Source organism: Nelusetta ayraudi, unplaced genomic scaffold (assembly GCF_046127955.1).
Source record: "Nelusetta ayraudi isolate G7.1 ecotype Tasmania unplaced genomic scaffold, CSIRO-AGI_Nayr_v1 ptg000135l, whole genome shotgun sequence".
NCBI lineage: Eukaryota > Metazoa > Chordata > Actinopteri > Tetraodontiformes > Monacanthidae > Nelusetta > Nelusetta ayraudi.
The window spans coordinates 5,128,930-5,156,209 of NW_027466185.1; the positions used below are offsets into that span (position 1 = coordinate 5,128,930).

The 27,280-nt window shown below is 44.5% G+C and overlaps 1 protein-coding gene across 9 annotated transcripts in view; it reads right to left on the reverse strand.

Moving 5' to 3' along the window:
• sbf1 (SET binding factor 1) overlaps positions 1-26,149 on the reverse strand; it is a 63,591-nt gene extending 37,442 nt beyond the window's left edge. For 3 of the 9 annotated variants that reach the window (XM_076012021.1, XM_076012018.1, XM_076012016.1), the window contains exons 1-4: positions 25,864-26,144; positions 3,264-3,349; positions 1,103-1,240; positions 336-464 (exon numbers count right to left, since the gene is read on the reverse strand). In XM_076012021.1, coding sequence (XP_075868136.1) covers positions 336-464; positions 1,103-1,240; positions 3,264-3,349; positions 25,864-25,918 — 408 coding nt within the window. In that variant the 5' untranslated portion in view covers positions 25,919-26,144. Of the gene's footprint in view, positions 1-335; positions 465-1,102; positions 1,241-3,263; positions 3,350-25,863 lie in introns of all 9 variants that reach the window. The other 6 variants (XM_076012015.1, XM_076012014.1, XM_076012017.1 and 3 more) reach the window with 6 other exon arrangements.
• Between the last annotated feature and the right edge of the window lie 1,131 nt (positions 26,150-27,280).

Genomic DNA, 27,280 nt, shown 5'->3' on the forward strand with positions numbered 1-27,280 from the left:
AATACTGTGTGTGGAAGAACTAAGAATGAGCACAGACGTTTTAGGAGGCTGCAAACAGAGGGCTAACGGTGCTGTTTTTTGTTTTTCAGTTTCTGGACAGCCAATCATGTGCGAGTGCTGCACTGGAGTCTAGGAAAAACAAAGCAACGAAAATAGCTCAAATATAGGAACCTGTAATTGAATACAATTATATATATCAATTCAAAACTCATGTTTTTAATGGCAGCTATATTAGAGGGAAGGTCATATCTAAATAATAAATTAATGCAAAGTTTATTTTTAAGCCTCTGTTTGAGTGTATTAATTGCATCACCACTGCATCAACGCGTCCGTACCCTGAAAACATCGGTGTAGTCCAGTCGGGACACCAGCACCAGGCTCTTCGGGGCAAAGAGCTGAGCTGATTGGACGACAGCCGGCTCCTCGTCCACCTCATCCACTTCGCTCGCCTCCGCCTTCTGCAGCTGATCACAGGGAAGAAGAGAAGTTTCAAGAGAAATTGTGAAATAATAGTAAAAATAAGAATTTTTCACGCTGACGGCAAACTGCTCTGACAACAGGCTGAGCACTATCTGGTAAATGTGCGCTCTACAAAGTTTAATATAAAGTGTGCAATACTAAAAAAAAAAAAAGACAAATTACATCAACTTGACAGGTTGAATAAGTTTCATTCCTACAAACCTCCAATTGGATGTAGGACACTACACTCCTCACTCAGTGGTGACACAATAGTGTCTGTCATGCATTCACTCTGAATTTATATCAGAAAATGATGACTGCTTAAAGCCACATTATAAAACTCCAAGCACCACTGTATGAAATGCAAGAAGGGTTTTAATAGATATCGAAAATTATCTACCAAAGTTCAAACCAGATGTTTGCAAAGATCTGTTTCTAACTTTTTTTTTGTCATCAGAATTACTGTTGTCAAAAAATAGTAATCCACTGTTCCAGGCGAGCCTGCAGAGGATGAGTGTGCTCACCTGCATTGCAAAAGAAATGCATTTTTAGGCTCTGGGTGCCTCGAAAGAGACGATAAAGAGCGAAACTAACGTGAAGGGGTGGCTGGGTGGGGGGTGGGGGGTGCTGTCAGTGGCCTCACCTGTGAGTTGTCCAGGCCTTCCCAGAAGGTGAAGCAGGCGCAGTAGTGGCGCTCCGAGTTGATGTCGGTCAAGACGGCCACGAAGAAGGAGGCCGGCTGCTGCTCGGGGGCCAGCTGCCAGCCGCTGGGCTGACAGAACTGCAGGCAGGAAACAGGAAACAGAAACAAGGGGCTTGAAACGGTCATGGTGGTGGATTCACCGCGCGCTAGGCTAGGCTATAATTAGCGCGACCGGACAGGTTTAGGGCTGCAGCTAGCCACTAATCTATCGTTTGTTTATTCAACGAGTCGATTAGTCACGATTATCTTCTTTATTTTCACCACCTGTTTTGGTGGTGAAAACTTGCTTAAATCTTCACACCTGTGTAATACTGTTGTACTCTGTCTGCTGGAGCCTCTCCCAGCTGTCATAGGGCGAAGGCAGGGTGACACCCCGGACAAATGGCCGGTTCCGTGTTTAAACAAATATATCAAAATAATGACACACAAAGAATTTACCTGTGACACCGTTGTTATATTTTTCAACGCAAAATATCATAGGTATGTTAATTCACGATTTAAAGGTTATATGCAATGTTTCTTACAGTTTAATACCTTGAGCAGTTTTTTCACAACTTAAATATCAAACTACTATGCCCTAAAAAACACAGTTCATAAGTCCTAAGTGAAAGAGTGTTACAATTCAGTATAAACGCTGTATTGACAGGGGCTGTAATTCACTGACAACTGTCGTAAAGTATGCATTTACCCAAGTCAGCTATAGTTCGCTAAGCAAGCTCGCTCCATGACATATGGTGTACCTGTACTTGCGTCATAGGCTGATGATTAATTAACAAATTAGCATGTCATTCAAAAAACATAACTATGAAATATCCTCCACGTTATTTGTGAACCTCTCTCTGCGGTGCGTGATGATACAGCGACTCTGCGGTCTCAGCGTTCGCTAGATTGGATCATTTCCATCCAGTGTTTGCCCGCCTGCCGACTTTTGACTGGCAACCTGAAAACCATTGAATATGGCCGCGGCTGATAGTGAGTCAGAAAGAAAAACATACCGCTAGTTATTAGCTGAACTTTGATCGATGTGTAGGTGTCGGCAGACTGCACTCAACAGTCACTGCAGTCACAGCCCTCAGACTGACTGACGCAGAGTGCAAAAGCACAATAAAGATGTAATTTTTTTAAAATGGTGGCTGATGCAGCTTATCGGCAACACGTCTGGTTCCTCAAATCCCAGGCAGAGTCTGAGTTCTGCACCGGGTCGGGTACCCGCAGAAACCAATGACTTGGGACATGGGATTTTTTTTCCCGGGTTCGGATCCGAGTGGGAAAAAATAACACTCAGAATTGCATCGCTGGGTTTTCAATAAACATGTCAAAATAAAAAAAGATTTTAAAAAAAAAGGTAAATTACAGTTGAAAAACTTGGTTTTGCTTCTGCTAGTTTGCAACAGTCATTGGTTCAGCTGTTTGAATGTGTTTCACCATCTTAATAACACAACTTGTGATTGGAGGAGAGAAGGCCTGGCTAACATGGCTGCCATTTTCAGAACGGTAGATAATAATTCTTTAGGTATTTGAGAAATAAGAGGACAAAATGTACAACTATCGCTTTGTTCTGTCGCTCAAATGTTTCTCTGATTTACTGTAACACGTTACAGCCCGTAACTGCTGAGCGATGTCGCTCTAGTCTGGACAGAAAGTATATCCACTATTATACCTCTAAAATTTCTTAACATAGAGTAAACATTAAAAAAGCATTAACGGTATAAACGAGTTCTTTTCCCGCTGGAATGGGAGAAGAACGCAGAGGGTTGACGATGGAGCTGAAGTCTGAAGGTTTTTATTGGAGGAGCGTCTTCATTCAGGTGAAGCCTTGTTGACCCACTGGCACCTTTAACTGTGGCCACACGCTGGTCAATATTCAGCTCATATGACCCAAAACGATGACCAATTGGGTTGCGGGCTAATCGCGGCAGACCCTTGAAAACACAGAGTCTGTCATGTTCTGGTCAATTCATTCATTAATCTCCCCCTGCTGGCTTCTCCCCTGGGAACGAGGATAGCAGTCCTTGCACTACTTGTCTGCACAGAGCGGAATAGCAAGCGGATGCTAACGTAGCGTAACACCCCCGCTCCTCCACTGCATGTGTTGTCTTACCAGCTCTATGCCTTGTGGGAAGGGGCTGTCCTCCCAGTCTTTCTCAGGGAACCGCTGGATAATGCGACCTTGACCTTCGCCCTCCACTGCAAAAAGACAAGAGAGGGATACACACACATAAGAACGAGCACTCTGGGGTTTTTACCAGCAGTATTCTCACATTTGATCTTTCTTCTTTTGATGTTCCAACAAAAAAAAAAAAAGCCAATCCATCTATTTGAAGCAGACCAATCAGATGTGTGTACTGCATGATATGAGTCACGCATCACAACCCTGGCAAAAAACAGTGCCACGTGAAACAAAAAGAAGTTTGCATGCCAAAAATGCAACAACTGCAGCGGCACCTGCGCCAATTCCTTTGTCAGCAGCCATTGTTTGCAACTTGTAGCGGTAATTGGGTTTTTATTTCCCCAGAACCGCTGCTTCTCACTTTGATACGTCCACCTCGTTATCCGAGAAGCAAGCCGAGCGGTTCTATTTGACCACCGTTTCAAAACTCTGTTTCATGGTTGGCAAGATGGACGAGTGCGAAGTCTGAGCGACGCTGCTGCAAAGTAACAAAGTACAAATACTTACTGGTACTTACTGTACTGGTAGATTTTGTTTTTAGGTATACTGTATGTACTTTACTTGAGTCTGTCTTTGATGACTTTTTACTTTTACTACATTTCTGCTCCTTACATTGGAAAAACACGCTGCTTATTTTTGGGTTTAAAAGATACAAATTCTGTCCAAAGTAATTGACTTATTAATTAATTAATTAATTATCCTTGTTATTGCCTTAAGTGGAGCTATTTGAACTATTCAGTTGTGCAGTTCAATGTGAAAGTGTATCATATTTAATAAGGAGATTAGTACCTTGGGGTCACTGTTCAGTTTATTTTCAGTACAGACAAAAATAGAAATGTAGAACATAGTGTTGTCAAAAATGGCGACATTTCTTCTACACTGAAAATTAAAAACAATGCAATATGACTTCTCCGTACTAGCATCGATATATCAGTACGACATCGAGGCGACGTGCGGCGCCGCCAACACACACACAAACACTCCGAGCGCTCCCTCCGCTACTTCCCTGCGAGGCAGGAAAGGAGGGAGGTCGCGTCGCGAACAGACTTCTGTGGGACTTTGCCCTCCTCCTCTCCGCCCCTCGAAACTTCCGCGGTGGCTAGTATTGAAAATCGTATCGAAAATCAATACTTTCCCAAATATTGTATCAAAGTGTGAGATCCAGTATCGTGACAACACCAGTAGAAAATAACGTTGGCTATGGTTATTAAAGGTTTCAAGTACAGAATGTGAATACTTTTGCCACCTCCTATGTTAGGTTATGAAAACTAGCTATCCTGATTAAAACTCAGCACTTTTTATGAAGATTGATTAGATAAGCAAAAACTTCTAGTGAGTTGTAAACAAATATTCTCGGTGCTCGGTTTGGACAAACGCTGTTTGCACTGAAAACACTTATCCAGGTTACAGAGTTTGATAAATCCAAGGATTGATAATAATGAGGAGGCGGTAGGTCTTTTCACAGGAAGCTGCTGTGACAGTAGTGAAAGCTTATTTGTGCTGGCTAGTGGGGGCCTCCTCCACTGGCTGGCCGGGGCTCGGCACATCGCAGCGGTACAATGACACAGCACAGCAGACTTATGTAACCGCCGCCACAAGCCCCCGTCCTCCCTCGTCTTCAATCCCGACCCGCGGGGTCCGAGTAATGGGAGCATTCATCCGCGAGGAGAATACACGGCTCTCCCCGAAACCGCTCCGTGAAACAATATATTAATTCCCCTCCAAACGCTTCTTCCCCCACAGTTGGGACGCTGTGGGTTTAAATGCAGCGTCGGGAAAAAAAAAAAAAAAAAAAAAAAAAAAACGCTCAAGGAACTCAAACAAAAACAGAGGCGCCAACACGCAGAGACAATACACAAACAGAAAAGTAGGCCAGCGCCCAACACACACACACACACACACACACACACACACACACACACAGAGGCAGTCGCTGTCCGTCCCTCTAACTAGCAAATTGGGGACATGCAGGCGAAGAGTTCCCCATCAAAGGCAAGAGGTTAATATCCTTTTTGTTTCTGGAGATATAACTTGGCTTTCATTCCAGACCCCCCCCACCCCCCAACCCATCCCCACCCTCCTCTCCACTTGCTCTCAAGCGTTTTCCCTGCGTCAGCAAACAGCCGAACACTTGTTTTCATGTTTGTGTTTTTTCTCCGTTGAGGTAATTCAACATCGGGGCCAGGGGTCGCGCAAGACTTTTTCATCGTCTGTCATTTTAACTGACAAGTTCATGAAAATCCTGTCGTAAACTCTTTTTTTTTAACCACTCACTTTGATTTTGAAAATGATGAGGACATATTCGAAAGCATTTCGTTCCCTTTCATTTATAATTGATATTAACTCCAAAGTTAGCTGAACAGAAAATGAACAGAAAATACACACTGCATCAGGCAGATGAATGATGCTTTGTGGCCTCAGTGGCTCCATATGAACACAATGGAATAGGACTTCTCTTAGCTGTTTTGGTGTTGTTCCGGAGGCTCAATGTGCGCTATGCTGCCACAATGGAGGTTGGAACAACAAGTGCCACTTCAGATGCCACCAAGTGGTCAGGTGTGTGTATTGCAATCTGTCAAAATGACAGACGGTCTTCTGATTTTTCCGTCACTGTTTAAAAAGAAAAAAGACGTCAACGACGGAAAGTATTCCGTTTAGGCGACCTCTGATCGATTATTGGCATTTAGGCTTTCCACCGGTCATATCGGCTATATCGGATCGGCCGATATTTGGCATTTTTTGAAATGTTCGTGATCGGGCGTCATGTCATAAATCACCGATCCGATCAATGACGTCACGGTCGTGTTGAAACTTTTTTCCTCTGTCTCATTTACTCCAAAGTAGTTCGACATGTTTATTTATTTGTATCCGAGAGCTAATGATTCATGATTCTAAAAACTTCATTTTCGTCTTGGTGCCTCTTCCTGTTTTGACTACTGTCGCTATGTGACGGACAATAAAGTTTGTTTGAATCTTCACGACAGCAACATCCATGGGCGACACAAACAAACATGTCGGAGGTGTGGAAGTTTTTCAAAGTGAGAGAAACAGACCTAGCACAAGTTATCTGCAATATATGCAACGCTACAGTACCTCGCGGGGGAACATCGGCAAAAAATTTCAACACGACAAATTTAATCAGGCACTTGGAAAAGACACACACGGAGGAGCACGTCGAGTTCAAGAAACGCAGCGCGGAGAAAGAAAAAGAAAAGCAAAGTCCGAAACGGATGCTAAAGCAAACAACTTTAGACAGTGCTCGTCCATATAGTCGGGAAAGTGAGAAGGCAAGGGGTCTACATAAACAAGTCATTTAAATATTGCTCCTCACGTGATCGGATCGGTGATCGGTTATCGGTTTATTTAAACTCACTGATCGGTGATCGGCACAAAAATCGTGATGGTGTAAAGCCTATTTGCATTGTTAGCGTGGTTTCAGGGAGGGCTATAAAGGCACATAGCAGACCTGAAAGGTGCCAAGCAGATTAGCAAGCGAAACAATGTCGCCTTTCACCCAACCGAAAAAAAATAAAAAGTTCTCATGCTCCCAGACCACACCTGCAAGGAAAAGATCCAACTCATGGAAGTGGCACAGCTGACGCAATGGATGGAATGCTTCCAAAAATCGGATCCATCTGGGAGAGAGCCCAGGGGCAGCATTCGTGGCAGGTGAGGTGATCAGACACAAAAAATAAATAAAAAGAAAAATCATGTTAACAACAGACCAAAGACTATTTCTGCTGTAGCCGGAGAGAACAAGGATAATCTGTCTGGGAGGAAACTCAGACACACTTTTTTTATGTAACTTATTATATTGTTTTTTATGTATATTATATTATACTATACTATTGCCATATTATCTTTATTACTACTATTATTACTATTCTTATTATACTATTTGATGTGACCCAACACGTCAAACATGAGAAGTGACTCTCCAGATACTTTGAGAATAACTGGAAACCATGACGGACTACCGAGGGGGCCCAGCTTTAACTTCCCCCGTTCTTCTGAATCACTGTGAGCTCATGTACGGCCGTTTTTTTGTTTTGTTCAGAGGAAAACCAGTTATCGCTGCAAAAGTTGTCGCAGTTAAGCTTTCATACACAAATTGTGCGGCGGTGCGTTTGCAGTGAGACCGTGAGCCGTCCTGAATGGAGCCCAACTGTTGGCAACCGCACATTTTTGGAGTAAACCAGCTGCGCAGTGCATTGCAGTGCATTGCAGTGCATTGCATGACTTGCAAAAGCCGTCTATTGTCTGCACACTTGCCCTCGTCTCTGTTTATGGCATTTTTTTTTGTTTTTTTTAAATGAAGTGAAACAAAGATGTGACAAAACTCTAAAGGGGTGCTGTCGGTTTCAACTTATTTAGCCTGTTATTTCATCATTGCTATTATTTACAAAGTGCCTTTCTGTAAAACCGTGTGATGTAATGCGCATCAGAAAATCTGTGGAAACAACACAGTCCAAAACGACTCACTCTAATTGGTAACTCGTTTTGTACGCTCATTTGAGGTAGTTTCAATCTTTTTTTTCGAATCAGAGCAAATGAGCAAAATGTTTTCCTGAAACAAGTCTTGCCGAGTCAACTGAAGTGAACATTAAGTCAACTCGGTAGATTCTACCTGACCTGCAAGAAAAATCACAGCTTGCTGAATTGATCCAAATGAAAAACTTGTCCAACTTTATATTATATCCCAAAATTCTCTCGACCCAATGATGTAACTGCGCTGTTTGTAGCCTGAGAATTACGACTTAAACCACACAAAGAACACATGTCATTCATCTTCTTTTTTGGGTTGCTTGTTTGTTTGTTTGTTGCATTTTTCCAATAAACTACGGCTTTTGAAGAAGAAAGAAAGGGCACTCATCACTGTGCATGTCCAAGCATGATTTTGAAACTGTCACATTAGGGTACTAAGTAGCATAGAGTATCATTACTGCCATCCAGATCTGATAAAAGTGAAGCATCCGGGCTAATCTTATTAGCAATGGCTAGGTTAGCAATTACTTCCTGTATCTTTTGGTCGTCTTTTTTCCTTTGAGTCGTCATAGGGCAGCACACAGCAGCCGTTTTCATCTGCATTCATCGGAACCGTAAATTGATTGGAAACGGAGTACCGAGATATAACTGGAATGTTTCCCACTGGGGATTAGCAAGGCCAACACGTGAGTTATCTGAAATTCAAATCTCGCGACGCAGCTGAAGGAAGGTGAAGGACGTTGGGACGGCTTGTACCAAAATAAAAGTGCCTGATATGCTTCAAGAGCTGAAACGCGTCTGGAGTCGACAAGTCGCAGCTCACTCGCCACATATAGCGCAGGATAAAACACCAGTAGTGCAGGGATGCTGCTGGCTAGCATTCAGCCAGGGGGTGTGAGGTATTCAGCCAGGACATCCTGCAGCACAGGGAAGAGGATATCTGCTGGGGCGGACATGCACGGACTCGTGACCGCTGACAGAAGATAGCCACTCTATTCACACCACTCCCACAGCAGCCAATGCCACTCAACCCGCTGGGCCGGGAAGAACCACGTGACTCAAGCCCGGATCTAATCTAGTCCAACGAGGAAAATGAGCATGGGTGCTAAAGGCATCTGGGCTTATAGAACATAAGCAAGCAGCCTGAAAGGTTAAGTGTGAGACATTTGGAGATTTCAGAGTGGTTAAATTTTAGACTGCAGCGCTCATTCACTCACCCTCCGTATCCCGAGCTTACCAGTAAACTACGGTGGACTCCGCACCCAAACCTGGATACCTCGTCCACCTTCTTCTTTGTTGGTTTTTATTTGAGGAAGCCAGTATTCACCCTAAATATGAAACACGCTGTCAGGCAGCTGGATTGTCCACACCGGGCTTCCTTAGAAACTGGTGGTGCAAGATGGCAGCTAACTGGGAGCAAGACCCTTCATCTATGTATATATCATGACATTTTAAGAAGAGCCGTTCAGTGGGTGGGAAACCCAAATTTAATTTTACACTTTTATTAATGTATTTCTGGCCAGTATAAAAAAACATAAATCAGGCCAAATTCTCCAGACTGTCACCTTTAAACGCTTCCGACTGACAAGACAGAACTAGCAATCACGCAGCAAATGACAAGGCTCAAGGAAGTGCGGCACAGTGGAGGACAAATTACAACCGTAGCGATTCAACAAGTCCGCAATTTTCTAAATGTTTTAGTTAGAAGAAGCACGAGCTGCACAGAACCCAACTGAGATTTTTAACCTCAGGTATCATATTTGCATCAAAATTCTTGTCTAATGGCTTTTCATATTATGACCAACCGAAACGAGTGCATCCCAAATCACCTGATGACATTGCGCCAATGTTTTCCCCCTCCACAGGAATAATGAATACAGAAACTTTTCGGGAAGTGGCAGCATCAACTATTTCTAAGTGTTAACATGGCCATTAAGTTGTATTAGAGATGAGACATTTGAGAGTGTTTGGACCCTCTTTATCATCTCAGGTGTAGTTTGAGAGGAAAGCTCAGCAGCTACACGATGTCCCCTGTATGTCCTCATGCCCTCTTCATCACCTTCCACCGAACTGAAGCCTTTTCACTGCACCATCACGACGTAACTGATCAAAGCCCTACACGGTTTGGTTCGATTTTGACGGAGCCACATCAGAAGTACAGCAAACATTTGGAGTTACTTTTAGAGCATCACAGGCTCGGTGTGCAGTCACATCGTTGGACAAGCCGGCACTTCTTAAATAAACACATCAGTCAGTGAGTGCTCACTCGTTATTCACAGGGTTTCGATGCTCATCTGCCAGGCAGCAGAAACCAAGAGGAACCACAGAGAGCTGCAGCACGCAATGACTCCGTCCTGGCAGTCACCTGCTCGCATTGAGAAACGAAAGGCATCCAGAAGTAGGAACCAGAAGTAGGTATAGTCCACTTTATGTCGCAAAAGGTTTAGAATTTCAAACCAACAAACCGTTTCTGCTTGGCATTTATTTTGAAATTTGCAGGGGGAAATGTCATCTTGGGTCACGTCCCCTGCCATGTGGTGTGTCGAGGGCTCTACCAGAGCTCTTTGTAGATGTGGTTGACAACCACACAGGGTGACAGCCTGTGTGGACATCTTCCGAAGCATATCAGCCACCTCACAAACCCTCAGGTTTTAAATACAAGGAAGAAAAGAATACAATAAAATAATTTGCAATGTGCGCACTTGCAGGTTCGATGACTTGTTTTCTTGAAACTCTCACTGCACATGCGCCATTTTAGACTGTATTTTTTTTCAAGTCTTGAAAAAAAAAAAAACAGACTGACACCTTTTCTCACAAATGGGACCTTTAAAGTGAAATACATGCACTTAATGAGATTTAAAACTAAAATCCTTGCGTTCATCGAGTAAGAAATAAAAGAACAAGATATACCCTTAAAAAAGTTCAAGAAAATGTAAAATACTCAAACAAGCAAACAAAAAAACTCCTCAAGCCATTTGGAAGCGTCCTGTGTGTTCCACTGCTTCCAGAACTGGAATAAATGGCCCAATTGTAAATCAATCAATTTTTTCCACCTCATGCAGAAATACTGTTGCACGCTGCAAGACTCGGTCCTCTGAGTGCTGGCGGACTGGCGTGTTACGAAACACAGCAGTTTCCAAAATCTGAATGCTGGTCAGAAACTCACACACAACGTGCTACTTTTGTCTCGGCTTTCAGCCGGAGACAGTAAAGGCCATTGATTAGTCTACCCACTGTTCCCACGAAGGAGCGTCAAAACCATCCCGTGGTCACGCAACATTTGAACCACTGTCATATATCAATGTTTATGTTTCATGAGACAATTTATACTGCATAATCTAAAGCTTCAAATTAAATCTAACAGTTTGGTCAAGTCCCTGTTCAAAAACATGCAATCAAAATAAAGGTAAAATATTACATTTGATATAACTTGTGCCCTGCACAAATAAGCAGATATGTGGTGCTCTAAATGTTAATTCTGCTTGTGTCTCCTTGAAATGAACTTTTACAAAAACAAACCACAGCTGATGATAAATGTGAGCAGAAAATATTGCGAGTCCAAGACGCACAATTCGTATTGAACATTGATTCTGTTCTATTGAGCATGCTGTGTCCAGCGCAGTTTGGCTCATCATTACAGCTGTTAAAAAAAGGAAAATTGCACAAGTTAACTACACATCAACAGACCCATGCCGCACCCTTATTTATCACTCTCCACTCAGATCCAGTTAAATGACTTAAGCCTTGGCAAAGCTCCAGCGCACGTCGTGCAAAAGGCGACTCCTCCCACAGCAGATCCTCTCCACTGTGCAGCGACAACAGAAATCACATAAGTGAGACTGAGTCAAAAAAAACAAACCCAGAGCACCTTGGTAGTACGCAACTGCAACTCTATGGAGGGAGAGAATGTTTTTGCGTGTTTCAAAACACGTGCCTCCATCAGAGGCGCACAAACAAACGGGACACTTTTTTGCTGTCGCCTGCCAACAAGAAAAAATATAAGAAAAGTATATACTGCATCGGAATACTGATGATGTCATCTCGCTGAAGCATCACAGCAGTGCTCGCGCAGGATGTGGGTCAATGTTGGCGACTGCACTGCAACAAACTGCACTTGGGAGTCTTAAAGAAAGACCGATTCTTAGCGCAATGCAGTGCCCCACGAATGCATGAGGTGTCCAAAAACTTTTTTCTCCCCCCACCACTGCACTGCAAGAAAGCATCAGTTCTGCATTGTACAACAAGAACAAATTTGCCATTTTCTTATATTTTACTAAAAATGTTTTTGTCGCAGAACTACACAAAAAGCAGCTCCGCTCGGCCACATCAGCGCAAACCAATCGCTGAGCTCAACCCGGGACCTGCCGTCCCATCATACAAGTCGATGCATGTTAAAAGAAGGGGTATGCAAAACTTGTTTGTTAAATATCAAGGAGAAAAAAAAAAACATCTCAAGTAAAAAAAAAAAAGGAAGGGACAAGCCAAATTGGGCAAAAAGCCACAAGAAGGGAAGGAAATACGTACTGGTGTGTGTGAGACACACACACACACACACACACACACACACACACACACAGACGGTCATGACTCCTCACGCACAGATGACTAGCAGCAGGACGGAGGTCATGTGATCGCTGAACGATGGGTAACAGGGTGTGTGTGTGTGTGTGTGTGTGTGTGTGTGTCACTTTGTGTGTGTGTGTGTCACTTTGTTGGTGCCGCACCAGACCACAGCTTCTCGTCTCCAGGCTTTCAATCCACCATGACGCGACAGCGGGCGGTTTCCACAGCGACCGAGGTGGTGGGCGGGGCAGAAGGGCTCGGCGCCTTCGCGTGTGTCTCGTGAACTCGGGCAACGTCTGCTCGGGGCAAGCCAGGCTGCCGCTGCACGAAGTCAATGCTTCTGTTTATTGAAACAATATGTGCGCAACCGAGACGTACTCCCTGTGTGCCTAGTGTCTGAGCTGCGGTGAAGATTTTGCCGCTGCGAAACGACACTTTTTTTTTCTCCGTAACGTAAAGGAAATGCAACCACTGACGCTTTTTCTTTTTTACACTTCTTTTTACACTTTTTTTTACACACCATGTTAATGGGACAGTTTTTTTTGTTTTTTTTTAAATGCTCACAAAAAAGGGATGAATGTTTGACTTCTTATTGAAATGTATGGAAAATATAAAAGTTGCTGTTGCAGGGATATTTCATGATGAAGATAAGAAATTTAAAGGTCCAGCATGTAATATCTGGCTTGATTTAGTATTTTTATATTGGTAAAAGCTTAATATACTGGCAATAAATACATGAATTAAAGTGTATAATCACAGTACAATAAAAGTAATTTGGTTTTCCTTCTCTTAGAACGGTTCATATATAAATATAAGATTGATACATTGATCAAGGGTCTTCTATGGAAACCTGGTGTGGACAATCAAGCTGCCTGACAGCGCGTTTTGCATTTAGGTTGAACGCTTGCTTCCTCACATAAACCAACAAAGAAGAAGAAGAAGAAGAAGAAGAAGAGGAAGGTGGATGAGGTGTCCAGTTTTGGGTGCACAGGCCACCGCAGTTCACTGGCAAGCTCGGGAGAGGGAGGGGGAGAGAGTGAGCGCTGCAGTTTAAAATGTAACCGCTTGATGATTATTTTTTTTTGAAAAAGAAGGGAACTAAAACAGTAAACACATGCATTCAAAAGCTTAAAAGGTCCAGTGTGTAAAATTTACACAAAAATATACATACATATACATACACACATGTATATACATAAATATATATATACATGTATATACATATATATATATATGTATATATATATATATATATATATATGTATGTATATGTGTATATATATATATATATATATATATATATATATATATACACATATACATACATATATAAAGCGTTTAAGTCGCATTCGGAAATTTCAAAAACATCCCAAGAAAAAGTCCCATATTTCTCGATATACATCTAGAAGTCAGAACACTGTCAGGCCTTGGTGGTTGAGCCAAACCACACCGTATTGCCGTGTTTATCCAGGACCGGAGTCTTGTGCTGCTGACCGGGGGTTTGGGGGTGTGGCTAACATCACCAGCGCCCTCCTTGCCTCAACCGTCACCACTAGCAGACTCTGCAGACTTAAAGGACGCGGGTGGAGAGACCGACTGTGCCTTTAAGAGAACGTCTTCAGAAACAATATTTGAGATCTGTGTAAGAGCAGCATGACATCATTTCATTTCACAACACCGCACCCTCTGACAGCGCTCTCCCCGCCTGCCCAGTCGCCCAACATCCATTGCTAAACGCAATGCACCATGAGTCACTCTTGGATTAAAAGCAGCGACAGACGGGAACTTGCCATTGGTTCACAGGTGAAAGGGTGGATCAATGGCATCAGCGCCAGTAATTTTGAGCAGCTTTAAGGAAGAAATGGTCCAAGATGGAAACACTACCAAAATAAAGAAACCAAAAACCAAACAGTGAACCAGGCGATAATAACTGTCAGAGTAAAGCTGCCACTGTCACAAAATGCTTACACTCACATTTCATAAAGGTGCAATAAAACACTTACTGATGTGTCAATATCATGTACATAACGTGACATCACTCCAACTGTCAGGATAATGCAAATGTCTTCTTATTTTCTTCTTAGTCTATAAATATCTTATTCTTTATTTCTTTTAATTAATATAATTTGAATTCTTTTGCACTTTACTGTTGTTGTAATTATGCAAATTTCCCCAATGTGGGATTAATAAAGGCTGCCATTCTGTTCTATAAGAAGGTTGAAAAAAAAAAACCCTGCTCAACCAGGCAACCACTGTTTCCCTCGAGACAATGTGTGGCATTTCTTTTTTTTCTTTTTTTTTGAGAGCAAAAGCTCTTCAGCAAACTCACATCCTTCCTGGAGAAGTGAAGCCCCTCCCCTCCCCTCCCTCCCCTCACCCAACGCGGCAAATCAAATTCCACAAAAACAAACAGAGAGGCTTTCCAGGAGAAGGGAACGGCCCGACTGCTGCATACGTTTCCAGTTTGAGGGAGTGTCTTGGTTGGCGCGGTTCTTACTCATCCGCTGTGACAAACCCGTGATCGGAGGCTTCACGTCCCCTGGGACATTTCAGTCACTCCCCCGCCATATAAAAAGCTACAGGTGGTGTCGTCGGCCGTTTGTCCTGCTTTATTCTGAGCCGCCACAACTGCGTCAACACAACAGGATTCCCCCTCCCCTGAACGCAGGCCCTCCTTTTCCTAAATAACACCTGCCAGTCATATTTCATGCGTCACAATACCAGACAAAGACACTGATTGGAACCGCTACAATTTGCAGCTTTCAATAACGAACCAAGCGCTCACTGTAGCGACAAGTAGGGAAGAAAATATGTACACAACAACACAATGTCAACTTCTCATCCACATGCAACAACATAGGCTACATAAGGCTACATAAGGCTTTCAGAGCGTGACGCCAACCAGGTGGTGATGGTCTTGTTCAGGGGTGGGCAACTATGGGTTCTAAAGCTTGACAGAGGGGGCCAGAGCAGCAGCAGGTGGATGGAGGGTTTTGGTGACCCACTTCATTGGAGAAAAACATTTATCATGGGATATGTAGAAGACACAAGCTTTAATGTCAATTGAAAATGAACGAAAACGTTAAAACAAAATATCTCTTTGAAGTCGTCTTAGTTGAGGTGACTCTTTGAACACTGAAAATTAATGAATTAATGCTATTTAGACGTCATTTAGAGTGATGTTATTCTTGAGGATATCATCATCATCATCATCATCATCATCATCATCATCATCATCATCATCACCACTGTGGCAGAAAAAGAGAGAACGCAGGGAAACTAAAACATTAATAAGGTTTACTCATATAGTTTCGAGTTTGGTGGGTGATTAAAAAGCTTTAACGGACCCCAGGACCCCAGGCCGTAGTTTGCCCATGCCTGGCCAAAATTAGAAATTTTCACATCTGTTCAGGACACTTGCTTGATTAAACACCGTATACACATAACAAATGGATTCAAATTTCATCACCGGGGGGAAAATGAATAGAGGAGAATAGAATACACTTTTAGTGTCACTGTGAAATTAACAACGTCATTTTTAAAATAATGTGCATGCGGCCAGCGCATGACGCTGAAAGAAACATCTGGCACACACAGGCCAATGTTTCTGTGACAACATTCCAAATAAGTCCTTAAGAATTGCAAAATAGCTGCTGGAGTCAGAGTTCAGTCACAGCGACGGCTAGCAAGCCAGCCAGTGGCTCTGAATCAGCACAACTTCCTGACTGCCACCAGCTCTCTGGCAGTTCCAGCGTCTTGTGCATCTCACGCACTGGTCCAGAGTTCAAGTTGGGGTTCACAACCCAGATAAGGCCGCCAGCTTAGCTCAACTTAGGCCTCGGGTCGACTCGCAACTTAACAGTGGTTGAATTCTAAAGGTGTTTTTTGTTTTTTTTTTTAAATCTGTTGAGTCTTTGGACTCCAAGCAAATCGTTTTTTATCTTTAGACACAGGAAAAGAGAGGACGCAGACACAATGAACGACAGGAAATACAGCCTTAATGCAGCACCGAGATGCAAACAAGACTTCCGAGTGTCAGCGCTCGGCACAGGAACAGGAAACGCGATGGGATGCGGCCTCCTCCTCGTCACGCTACTCAATCAAAACCGCCTGAGCCTTTTTTTTTTTTTTCACTCTGTAACATAATCTTGGTAGTCTTCTGTTTTCACTATAAAGAAAAAAAACTCCTAGCAGAAGCAGACAAAAGCCAAAATCTCCACCAAAGAGCAATAAATCACTCGCAGCATTGAAAAAATCCATTCACGTTAAGACACCAACAAAACTCTGTGGCTCAGTGACCTTTACTTTGCCCCTGTGGACACATATGAAACGGTTTTGCTTCTCCCACATTCTTTATAAAGTCAAATGGGACACACATTGCCCAATCTGAGAGATTAAGTCCCGTTTGAAAAAAAAGAAATAATGTGAACAGGCGTGCGTGTCAGCAGCTCCAAACAATATTTTGCATGCTGGAAAGAACGATCACATTGCACCATGAGAAAGCCGAACATGTCTGGTTAGTTGAAGAGTGGTTTATTTCATCATCATCATGTCTTTTCACAAGTGGAACCACAGGGTTACTTAAAGGGGTGGAGCAGAATTTTGGACACGTGTCCAAGTTAGCCAGTGTGCTAATGTGTCAGTGGAGACCATTTGAGCACATTTCATCCAGTCCCTCTAGTTTAGCAGAGTTGGCTGGCGCTAAGCTAGCGCAAGTTAATGGTTTCTGCTAGCCTGCCAATAAAAACAATCTTACCCACTCCGAACTACAACCCGAAGCAAATACATTAGAATGCCAGACTATCGATGTAAATGTCTGTGTTGATAGAAGAATGTCAGAAATAAAAAAGAAAATAGACGGAGTGAATGAAATGAAATGTTAAAATGCTTCTTTTTCATTTCAAACATTATTTTTCAGAGAAGAAAAAAAAAGGGGGGATTTTATTTTTGTCCAAAATGGCCCAGCCCTATTGGCTAGTTTGGAAATGAGCTCCTATGTCCCAGATTCTGAAGCAGCCCCTTCAAACATTGTGCTTTCACAGTACTGTGTTTGACATTTGAAGGATACAGATGGATTTGTGGGGGGAGGAGGGGGCCGCAAAGATAGTTGAGAGTTGTAAAGACATCAAATCAGGTCTGGACCAACACACATCCCTTTAATCTTCATATTTAAACCAATCACTGGCTTCATGTAAGATTAGAGGGAGTGTATTGAGTGTCTGGGGAGGCAAATTTCCACCCCCCCATGTTTAATGTTTAATCTTGTCCAGGCGGTCCCTCTCTTTCTAGCAGTAATTTAGCAAACGCCACCCAGTTTCACATCGCACTAGTTGTAAAAGAGCCGGTATGAACGGTCGCAACAACAGCTTTATTAAAGCGCATAATGTGATGATATGTACTTAATACGGGCATAAAGTGAAAAACAAATATGAGGAAAAGTGTCACACTGGAAAAGCTGCAGGTCTGTTTGGCCACACGTTGACAGATTTCCTTGGACTTTATTTTTTGGCGGGACTTAATCTAGCTTTTCTTCCAAGACCGGCACGACTTGGAGAATTCTTTCCACTGTCTGACTTCCCAGTGTGTCTGGGAAGGAAAACAAATCAAATCAAATAAAAAAAAAAAAATCACCAAAACTTTGGACGCCTGAGATCAACACAAGCAATGTCTCACGCGAGCCCATAATAAACACCCAGGCCATTGCTTTAGAGGCGCAGACATCAATCAAGTCTTCAATGTCCAACAAATCTCAGGCCATAACTAAAAACCAAGAAAAGAAGCTTTTGATTAAAGAACAACGGCTAATAATGATGAGTAAACACAAAATGCTTGTTGAAGTTTCCTTCAGGCCACCTACAATTACAGGCCCACGCTTATGAAGGATCCAAAGGACTGCGGACAGGCCGGAATCACCCCCATGGGGTCTTCAACGATGGCTCCATGGAGTGCGAGCGGAACTGACTCTGCCTTTTGTCCCGAGAGGGCACAGAGAAATTCTCGGAATTCCTGGGGAAACCATCAAAGTGCCGCGGAGAAGGGCATCCCCAACGCCTCCTCCTCCCTCGCGCCAGTACACACCGCACCCCAACGCAACCGTTAGCCACACTGGTTGCCTAAACGTCGAGCACAAGCCGCAAGCTGGTTACCGAACCCATACACTCGTAGCAGCGGACGAGAGAATAGTTCGACTGAAAGCCTTTATTGCCATTGTACATTCGGTATAATGAAACTCAAGAGTGCAACTCTTTGAGTGCAAAAATCAAAAAAAAAAAGTACACAGTAAAATACAACAATTTAAAACACAACTGTTAAAAGCGCAAGATTTAAAGAGCAGAGCATCCAGGTGTCTCGTGCAAGAGGGAGTCGGCCGGTCCGTGTTTACTTAATGGAGTAATTACTCATCTTTTGGTGCCAAACCCGAAGATCTAAAGTCGCTGGCGATTGTCTTTCACGTTATATGGTCGCCAACTGAGAACACTGGCAAAAACCTTTGGTTGCGTAAAGAGTGAAAGTTAGTGTCAGGCCAACGAAGCCAAAAGTGTGGCTCCACTTCATGAAGCGGATCAAAATAAAGCGTTTACACTCGATTTGGAGCAACTCCTGATTCGAATCACCAGTAAAAATAGAAAGATAAAAGTTTTGGATGTCATGGTAACGCATTTTTCTTTTCGAACAGACACATGACATTGTGTGCCTGTTATAAAAGAAAAATGCTAATAATCGTATTTCAAAAAAAAAAAAAAGGATTGTTCGGGACTGGCATCAAAAAACCAAGGTATCGTTAGCGTTAGCTAACATTTGCGTCGTATCAAAGAGGTTCTAAATGATATGCAGTGCAAAATTGCGTCCATGAACGTGCCTTGAGCCTCAAAGGTGCGTGTTGCCGTCGCCCATGTGCAACACGCACCCAACGGGACGACGGACTTCCAGCCGAGCGTCCGGCATTTGACAGATGAGTAAGTGTCTGCCAACAGAAGTCGCCCGTGTGGCTGCACCCCTCCCCCAATGGACGGACAGACAGACAGACAGACAGACAGACAGACAGACAGACAGACAAGCGCACGGACACAGACACACACACACACACACACACAACCCCCTGTATCTGGAAATGTAAGAATGAGGGAATGAGGGCACTGTTGGGGCCCCGGGGCCGCCGTCCTCCTCATGAATAACAAGTATTCAGTGCAGCAGACAGACGGCTGTAACACTGGCCCGCTCACACTCCACACACACACACACACACACACACACACACACACACACACACACACACACACACACACACACACACACAGGAACACACACACAAAAGGCTTCAGGGCAACATCGCAGCAGTGATATAATCGGCCCTCCGTGGTCACAGCACCGGTACAGCTGCCATCCGAAAGCTGGAAAAGCATTTCCTCTCCTCCTTTGAAGTTCATAATACGGAGTTTGTTTTCATTTCTGTAGTCCGTAGGTTTCATTTAGCGCCATTTCTAACCTGTTAACCTTTGCATATAGGTTGTATTTAGTGTTATTCTAGATCAGGCATGGGGAACCTACGGTCTGGGGGCCATATGCTGGTCTGTGAAGCGTTTCAATCTGGCCCTCCCAACTTGAAGAAATGATATTGATTGTAAGTAAGTCCTAAAATAGCTGGATTTCATCCAGACTGTCACTGTTTTAAGAGTCATTTCAATAAAGAGCTAAATACCGCTGGGCTTCAAAGAGAGATATTTCTTGTTGTAACTTTGCTTTGGTTCATTTTCAGTTGACATTAAAAGCACGTTTTCTACATATCCCATAATATATTTTTTTCCTCCTATGAGGTGGGTCACCAAAACACTCCATCCATCTGCTGCTGCTGCTCCGGCCCCTCCGTCACATTTTAAAACCCATTGTGGCCCACCAGTCAGAAAGTTTGCCCACCCCCTGGTCTAGATTGTTCCTGCTGCTCTTTCAATACAGTGAATGTTGTTTTTGTTTTTTTTGCTGTTTGCACAATCTCTGGTAAGCACTGACCACTTTTACATTTCACTGCACATCCTGTGAGCATGTGATAAATAAAGTTCTCGAATCTTAGATCTTTAAATAACCGCCCTCGGCTTGTGCCAGCGGACGGACGGACGGACGGACGGACTCGGCCGAGCCAATCCGTCGCTTTACGACCAATGTATAAAACATTTTAGGTGCAACGGGAAGCGGGGTTTTTGGTTTGGCCGCTGGCTCCGAGCTCCATCGGTTCCAGAAGACATTGGAGTCGTGGTGGTGACTCGGGGAGCACAAGGGGAGGCCCTGTTGCCGCGGCAATGCAGCAAACACACGCAGGCAGGCGGCGGAGGGAAGAGGGGGAGAAGCGGTGCCAACGCGAGGACACACGAGCATCAATGCCCCCCCCCCCGAATCCCCCACCCCCGCACCCCCATGAAAGGCAGACTGTTGGGGGACTATTTCGAGACGGGCCCTCGCTCAGGAACCGTGGAGGAAGTGGCTGCCCGCAAGCAGGCACTGCTGGCAGCGTCGCGCAAAACCCTCTCGGCTGTGTGGGTCACACAGACACACACGCACACGATGCCCCCCCACCCCTCTTCCCGGGTTCGCCCTCTGATTTTCCGTGCACTCCTGTGACCTACGCTTCCTTGCATTTGCGTCACGTCATCTCATTTCTGTGAACTATAGAGGTGCTTTACATCTGCTACGTTCTGTATCTTACGTTAGCAACTTATTTACGTGCGCTGTATTTCTATTTTTTTCTTCCTGCATGTGAGAGACTCCTCAAAATTTCCCCTGTGCGCGCACGATGACAAGAAAAGATCTTTGAATCTTCAATCCTGAGGAGTGTTAGTCACAGCTAGGGGTGCACCGTAGAGAGTACTTACATTTTGGTACTCACCCGATACCGATACTGAGTACTTATTAACAACTGGTGTCGGTGTCGTGGTATCTGCACATATTTTATGAGCATGAGTAGAGTACTTGTAAAATACGTAGTATCAGGGCATCCCCAGTCACAGCCTTGCTCAGGTGCATTCTTTTTTAACTTCAATGCAACGGCCAGAGTTCAAAGTGGGAGACCTCAGTCCTCTTTCCTTTCCAGTTTTGAATCTCCTACCAACAAGGCATTAGGGCACGGCCAAACTGCCTGTGCAATAAGAAAGGCAGCTAAAGTTAAATAAAAAAAATACTCTCGCATGCACACTTTTGGTTGATGCAGCTGGCCATCCCCTTGGAATTAAATCCCAATCCCAATTATGTAATCATCCAAAGTTCACGTTTCAAGACTGCCAAAAGCAGTGATGCTCACTCAGATATTAAAGGAGGGGCTAAAACGGTAATAACCGCTAATTCTCCTGATTAAATTGATCATTTCATAGTGTAATCTTGTAGCAGGACAATTAAATGACAGAGACGTTTCAAACTATGGCTTTAACAGTTCAAGCTGGTTATGAACACTTTTAATATACAGCTAGCATGACAATAGGGTTGCATTAAAGGCCCCCAATTTGTTTTTGCACATTTGAGCTCGCGGCTACGAGTGCAGGGTTTTTCCTGCATATTAATTTCGAAGGTGGCCACCGCCACTCATTTCTTGTCAGCCGAAACAACACAGTTGTGTGAAAGAGCCAGAGCAATCCACTGTGTCTGTGTGAAGATGAAAAATTCATAGCCAACGACTTTACAAAACAAAATGAGGACAGCGAGGAGGTGAAAACTTGGGTTAGGACTATCAAAGGCCCTGCAGGAAAAAAAATTCATTCATTTTCAACGAGACCCCTCTGCGTTCTTGCTGCAACAGCCAGTAACCAAAATTGCTGCAGGAGTTGAGACAAAACATTTTGGTTTGGACCTAATTTTTTTTGTACAGTGCCGTTCAATTGAAAAAAAAAGACAAGAAATCCCAGTCATTTTAGTCTGACTTTACACGGTAAAAGTAGTCGTTAAACACAAATAACCGACTCCTTCTGTGCTCCTATTACCGCGACAACTCTGTGATGACGTGGCACTCTCTTGTTTAAAGGGGTTGTTTGTTTTTATTCCATTTCACACGGTTAAAAGTGAAATCTGTAAACGCGACATGCAGCGAAACCAAGCGTGTGTTGGGTTCTTTGTGACCTGCAGTTGTGAATGGCCCTGGCTCGACTGCGAGCTGCGGGTGTTTTGTGTGTAATTGGGTGTGCAGAAGAGGACAACCGCCCTGTATTCTGTATCCGGGGACGCAGACGGAGTGACAATAGAGCCCGTATGTCGGCTTGCGTGCACTTGCTCTGTGCAAAATGCGCGCATTTCCTCGCAAAAGTTCGGAAAATACACACACACACACACACACACACACACACACACACACACACACACACACACACACACACACACACACACACACACACACCCCTTTCGTGATTTGCAGCCACTCCAGGACACAATGTGGATTCTCGCTCTGAGCACAAGTCTCTCCCCCCCAGGGGGTCCTCTCGCTGATTTCCTGTTTGAGCCTCGACGCTGCTGCGTATCTTTTTAGCCGCTGGGTCCTCGCCTCGGCGGCGCAGTGAAGGAACTGCTGTGAAAACACAGGGACATGCTGTGGGGGTTTCCCCCAAGGGACCTTGGCTAGGGAGAGAACCGCGCCCCGAAAACTGCGGCGACCCTTCCACCACCTCCACATGCAAACTCAAAACTCTCAAACTCAACCTCTACGATCCAAAGATGACACCTTAAAGACCACACAGACAGGGTCTGTGAGGGTCACAACCAGGCATGGGCAAACTAAGGCCCAGGGGCCATATGCAGCCCGCTAAGCTTTTTAATCTGGCCTGCCAAACTTGAAGAAATTACATTAATAGTAAGTAAGTTACAAAATAGCTGCATTCCATCCATCTTTTCAGTGTCATTTCAATAAAGAGCTGACATTAAAGCTCATGTTTTCTACTTATCCAATGATATATTTCTTCCTCCTGTGAGGTGGGTCAACAAAACACTCCATCCATCTGCTCCTGCTCCGGCCCCTCTGTCAAATTTTAGAGCCCATAGTGGCCCACCAGTCAAAAGGTTTGCCCACCACCTGGTCTAGACCAGTGTTTCTCAGCTGGTGGGTCACAAAGCTGGTTTGATTGGGTTGCGGTTTCGTGCTTTCGTGAGTGCTGAGGAATAAATTTAGGTCGCAACCTCATGATAAGCAAAAAAAACATTTGAGAAGCACTGCTCTAGACTGGCCAAACAGTCATCTGCCGCCCTAAAAGAGAACAGGGAAAATTGGGTAAAGTTCAGTTCCCCCACTGATGCGCTCGGTTTTGTACACGCCCACACCACATCTTCCCTTGTGTGCGACGGCGCTTGAAGACGCAGACGAGAGGCGGTGATGTCAGCCCCGCAAACCTGACAGTGCCCACGCTTGTGAAACATTCCACTGACTAGCAGCCAGCAGCCACTTACACCAACACAAACACACACGGCAGACCGGATACGTGAAATATTTAGACGCCAGAGGAAACTCAACTGTGCTTCAGAATTCCTGGTATTCTTATGATCGAGGACCGCTCGTTCTTGGTTATGAGCCAAGGTTTTACTCCCCCTGCATTCACGACGCCAAGAGGAGCTCACAAAACTGGGGAAAAGTCAGCAAAGAATCTTCCAATCAACTCAGCTCCCCAAGAGAGTGAAAACCGATTGACTGTCCAGTGCACTTCTTACAAACATTCATACATGCAATAACACAATTCATTCATTTGCATATGTGTCAAATAAAGCATATGTACTGTACATTTGTATTTGAGTTAGTGTTAAGCACTTCTGGTTGGATGCCAACTACATTTCCTTGCTCTGTACTTGTGACATGTGCAATGACAATAAAGTTGAATCTAATCGAATCTAAGTTGTTTCATCAACATCTGGCTAGGCCGCTACCTAGTTTGTCAATCAGTCTTGCAGGGAATGCACTTGACATGTTACTAATGGTTGCCAGCGTGCGATAATCGCGACGAGAGGAAACTCTTTATCCACTGGCACCGACTACAACATCAACAAAAACTACAACAGCAACAGCAAGGAAGCTCCACCTGCAGACTTTAGCTCTCAGCAACGTTGCTGTAAACACCGAGGCCGCAGTACGTGGAGCGGCGCCAACAATCATCATCACCCCTAAGTGTTTCGTTTTACGGCCCATGGGAGCCTTGATCCATTAGAGCCATTGTGGCTTTAATGTCTGGTTCCCAGATGCTTTTTCTTTAACAGGCACGCTTCGCTCTGCATCGCAACTCGGGGCAGGAAGCGAGGCTTTCTGCAGCGTTTGCAAGGTCCACGTTGCGACATCCTGTCTTCAACGAGAGAAAAACGCAACGTGTGATCGGTTGCCTTCAGTTCGATTGGAAAAAAGTTCTGCAGTCATCTCTCTCGCAGCCGGTCGCCTTTTTTTTTTTTTTTTTTTTTTTTTTTTTGTTTAAGTCAGAGAGGGCTTTTGCAAGTGCCACGATTGGCCTCTGCTTGAATAAACCATGAGCAAAAAGTCTTCACTCTAAAATGAAACACTCCATGACCACGTTACAAGCTTGTATCCCATCCAGCGGATAGGCAGATTGAATATTTCATGATTAAACGGGCCATTATACTACACAGATCTAGGCCAGGGCTCAGGCTGGAGGAAGGCTGGGGGTTGGAGGGTGCTCAGATAACGGTCCAAACCCCCGTCTCAATAAAACAAGGGTGCAGAGCGCCGGTTCTAACTAGGGGCTCAGGGAGGGGCAAGGCTATCTGGGTTAATCCACATACAACACGGACAAAGGAAACAATCCGCACCATTAGAGTGGAAGCACCGATTTCAAATAAACCGACACTTAAAATGCCGAGCGGAGACAAGCAGAGAGGTGTAACTTGCTCGGGACGCTGCAACCACAACAGTGATAACTCGCTGTCAAAGCAGACTAACGTGTACAGTTCTGCTCCGAGGTGGCACAGTTTAAGCGGCAGACAGTTGCACTTGCAGTTGAAAGTTTATCTGTAACAGACAGACGAAACGGGGGGGGTAGGAATATGTAAGTTGAAACTGTGAAACGGTTGAATAAATCCCTCTTAGGTCAGAGCCGAGCGAGAAGCCAGCCCCAGCCCCCCTCCACCCTCGCTCATAGCTAGCCCGGGCTAGCCTTAGCGCCCGGCTAATAAAGTTAGCACAAGTTTGCTGTCAACAGAGCAGGCGTATTTGTTTGCCAAAGATAAAATGGGTGTGCGAGTGACACCGGCCGAGTGGCCTGTGTGTATACTGTGCCCTCCATATCGAGAACAGTGAAAACGATATGAAATGCTGCTCTTTAAGGTGCACTAATCCCGTGAGGCCTCCGCATCCTCGGGCCAAAGTTGACAGCCGGGCGCCGGCATGACGGCGTCTGGCGGGGCTCGGTGGTGATTATCGGGGCCGGCACGTCCCCGCCTCCTCCCTCCCCGCCTCCTGTTTACCCGGAGCTACGGTGCGCCGTTAAAGCTGCCGAGGACAAGGCTAACAGAAGCAACCCACCTCGCTTGTCGAGGTCGTACGTGACCACTAAAAAGTAGTCTGCGAGCCTGGCCATCTTGTAGGAAGCTCACGGCGACGAGCCTTCCTCGCTGTATCCTTCCTTCTTTTGGCTGCCAATAGTCCAGTTACGTCCTCCCGGCGACAGACGCATCGCGGGCGACAGTAGCATCCTTCCAGCTGCACCCCGCCGCCATACTGTCAGTCTGCCTTGCCCTGACAGCGAAGAGCCCTGAGTCTGCGCACTGAGGGACTTCCAGGGAGGGGCTGCTCGGCAGGAATGTCCCATGTGAGGAGCCAAAATCGGCGCAAGAAGGGGCCAAAAGTCTGACCGAAAACCTATAATAACAATGCCGGCTGGGCCGTCGGGAGAGGGGTGAGGTGGCGACGCGTCGGGCAAGCTTTCAAAACTGGAGGGAAGCCGCTAAAACGAACTTGAGTGTGGTTTATATTTTTTATTTTATTTTTTTAATTGTCAGATCGGGCATGCGAGAGCGCTGTAATTGTACGGTGGATTCAGACATCAAAACAGGTGGCAAAGTCGACAAAGACCGGACATTAAAGCATTTTTTATCCAGCAAAAAGGAGCTCTGACTCTGGTACGCCGGCGAAATAACACGGTACCTAGGGAAACAACATAAGGTTACGTTCAGTGAATGCATATGAATACTATTTAAAATATATATATATATCATTTAGTTAACAGCCAATACAATTCATCACCTGCTCAACCTGCCGTTAACTTGCAGGACGCAATTATCAGGTAGCTCAGCAGCTAACTAAGTGTTAAATCTTACACTCAATCTAAAAAAAAAAAAAAGAAGAAGAAGAAGAAGAAGAAGAAGAAGAAGAAGAAGAAGAAGCTGTTTATCTACAATATAGCCTACGTTTATTTGCCCCTTGCCAAAAAAGTCTTTCGAAATCATGGGCCTAACGTGGACCTGACCAACACATACATATATATAAAACTTCTAAAGTGGCCCTTCATTTTGGACCGCGCTAAGGGCTAGTTGCTCAACCAAAAGAGGAACCCACAAAATTAAGCAGTTTGTTTGGCTGCAGTCTGAGTCTTTTTCATTCTCTGCAACATTGTTTGTCCACCGCAAGAAACTTTGTGAGGTGAATGAATGATTTATTTGCCTACAGCGTATGTAACGTTTTATGGGGTATATTTTTGTGCTTTGAGCCCCATCTTATATCTTCTTCATTTTGTATTTTTCAGCATCACCACCTCTAGATTATTTCAGACACTGTAGTGGTATATTTCCCATGTAGTAACTACACAAAAGTATCGGAAATGCAATTTTTGACTTGCCATTAAGCTAAGCAATCGTGGAGAAAACCTTGACACGATGGTTCGGTGTCAGTCTAAGTGGGCAGGTCATATGTGGGTGGGATATGAGGATGGCCAACATCCGCG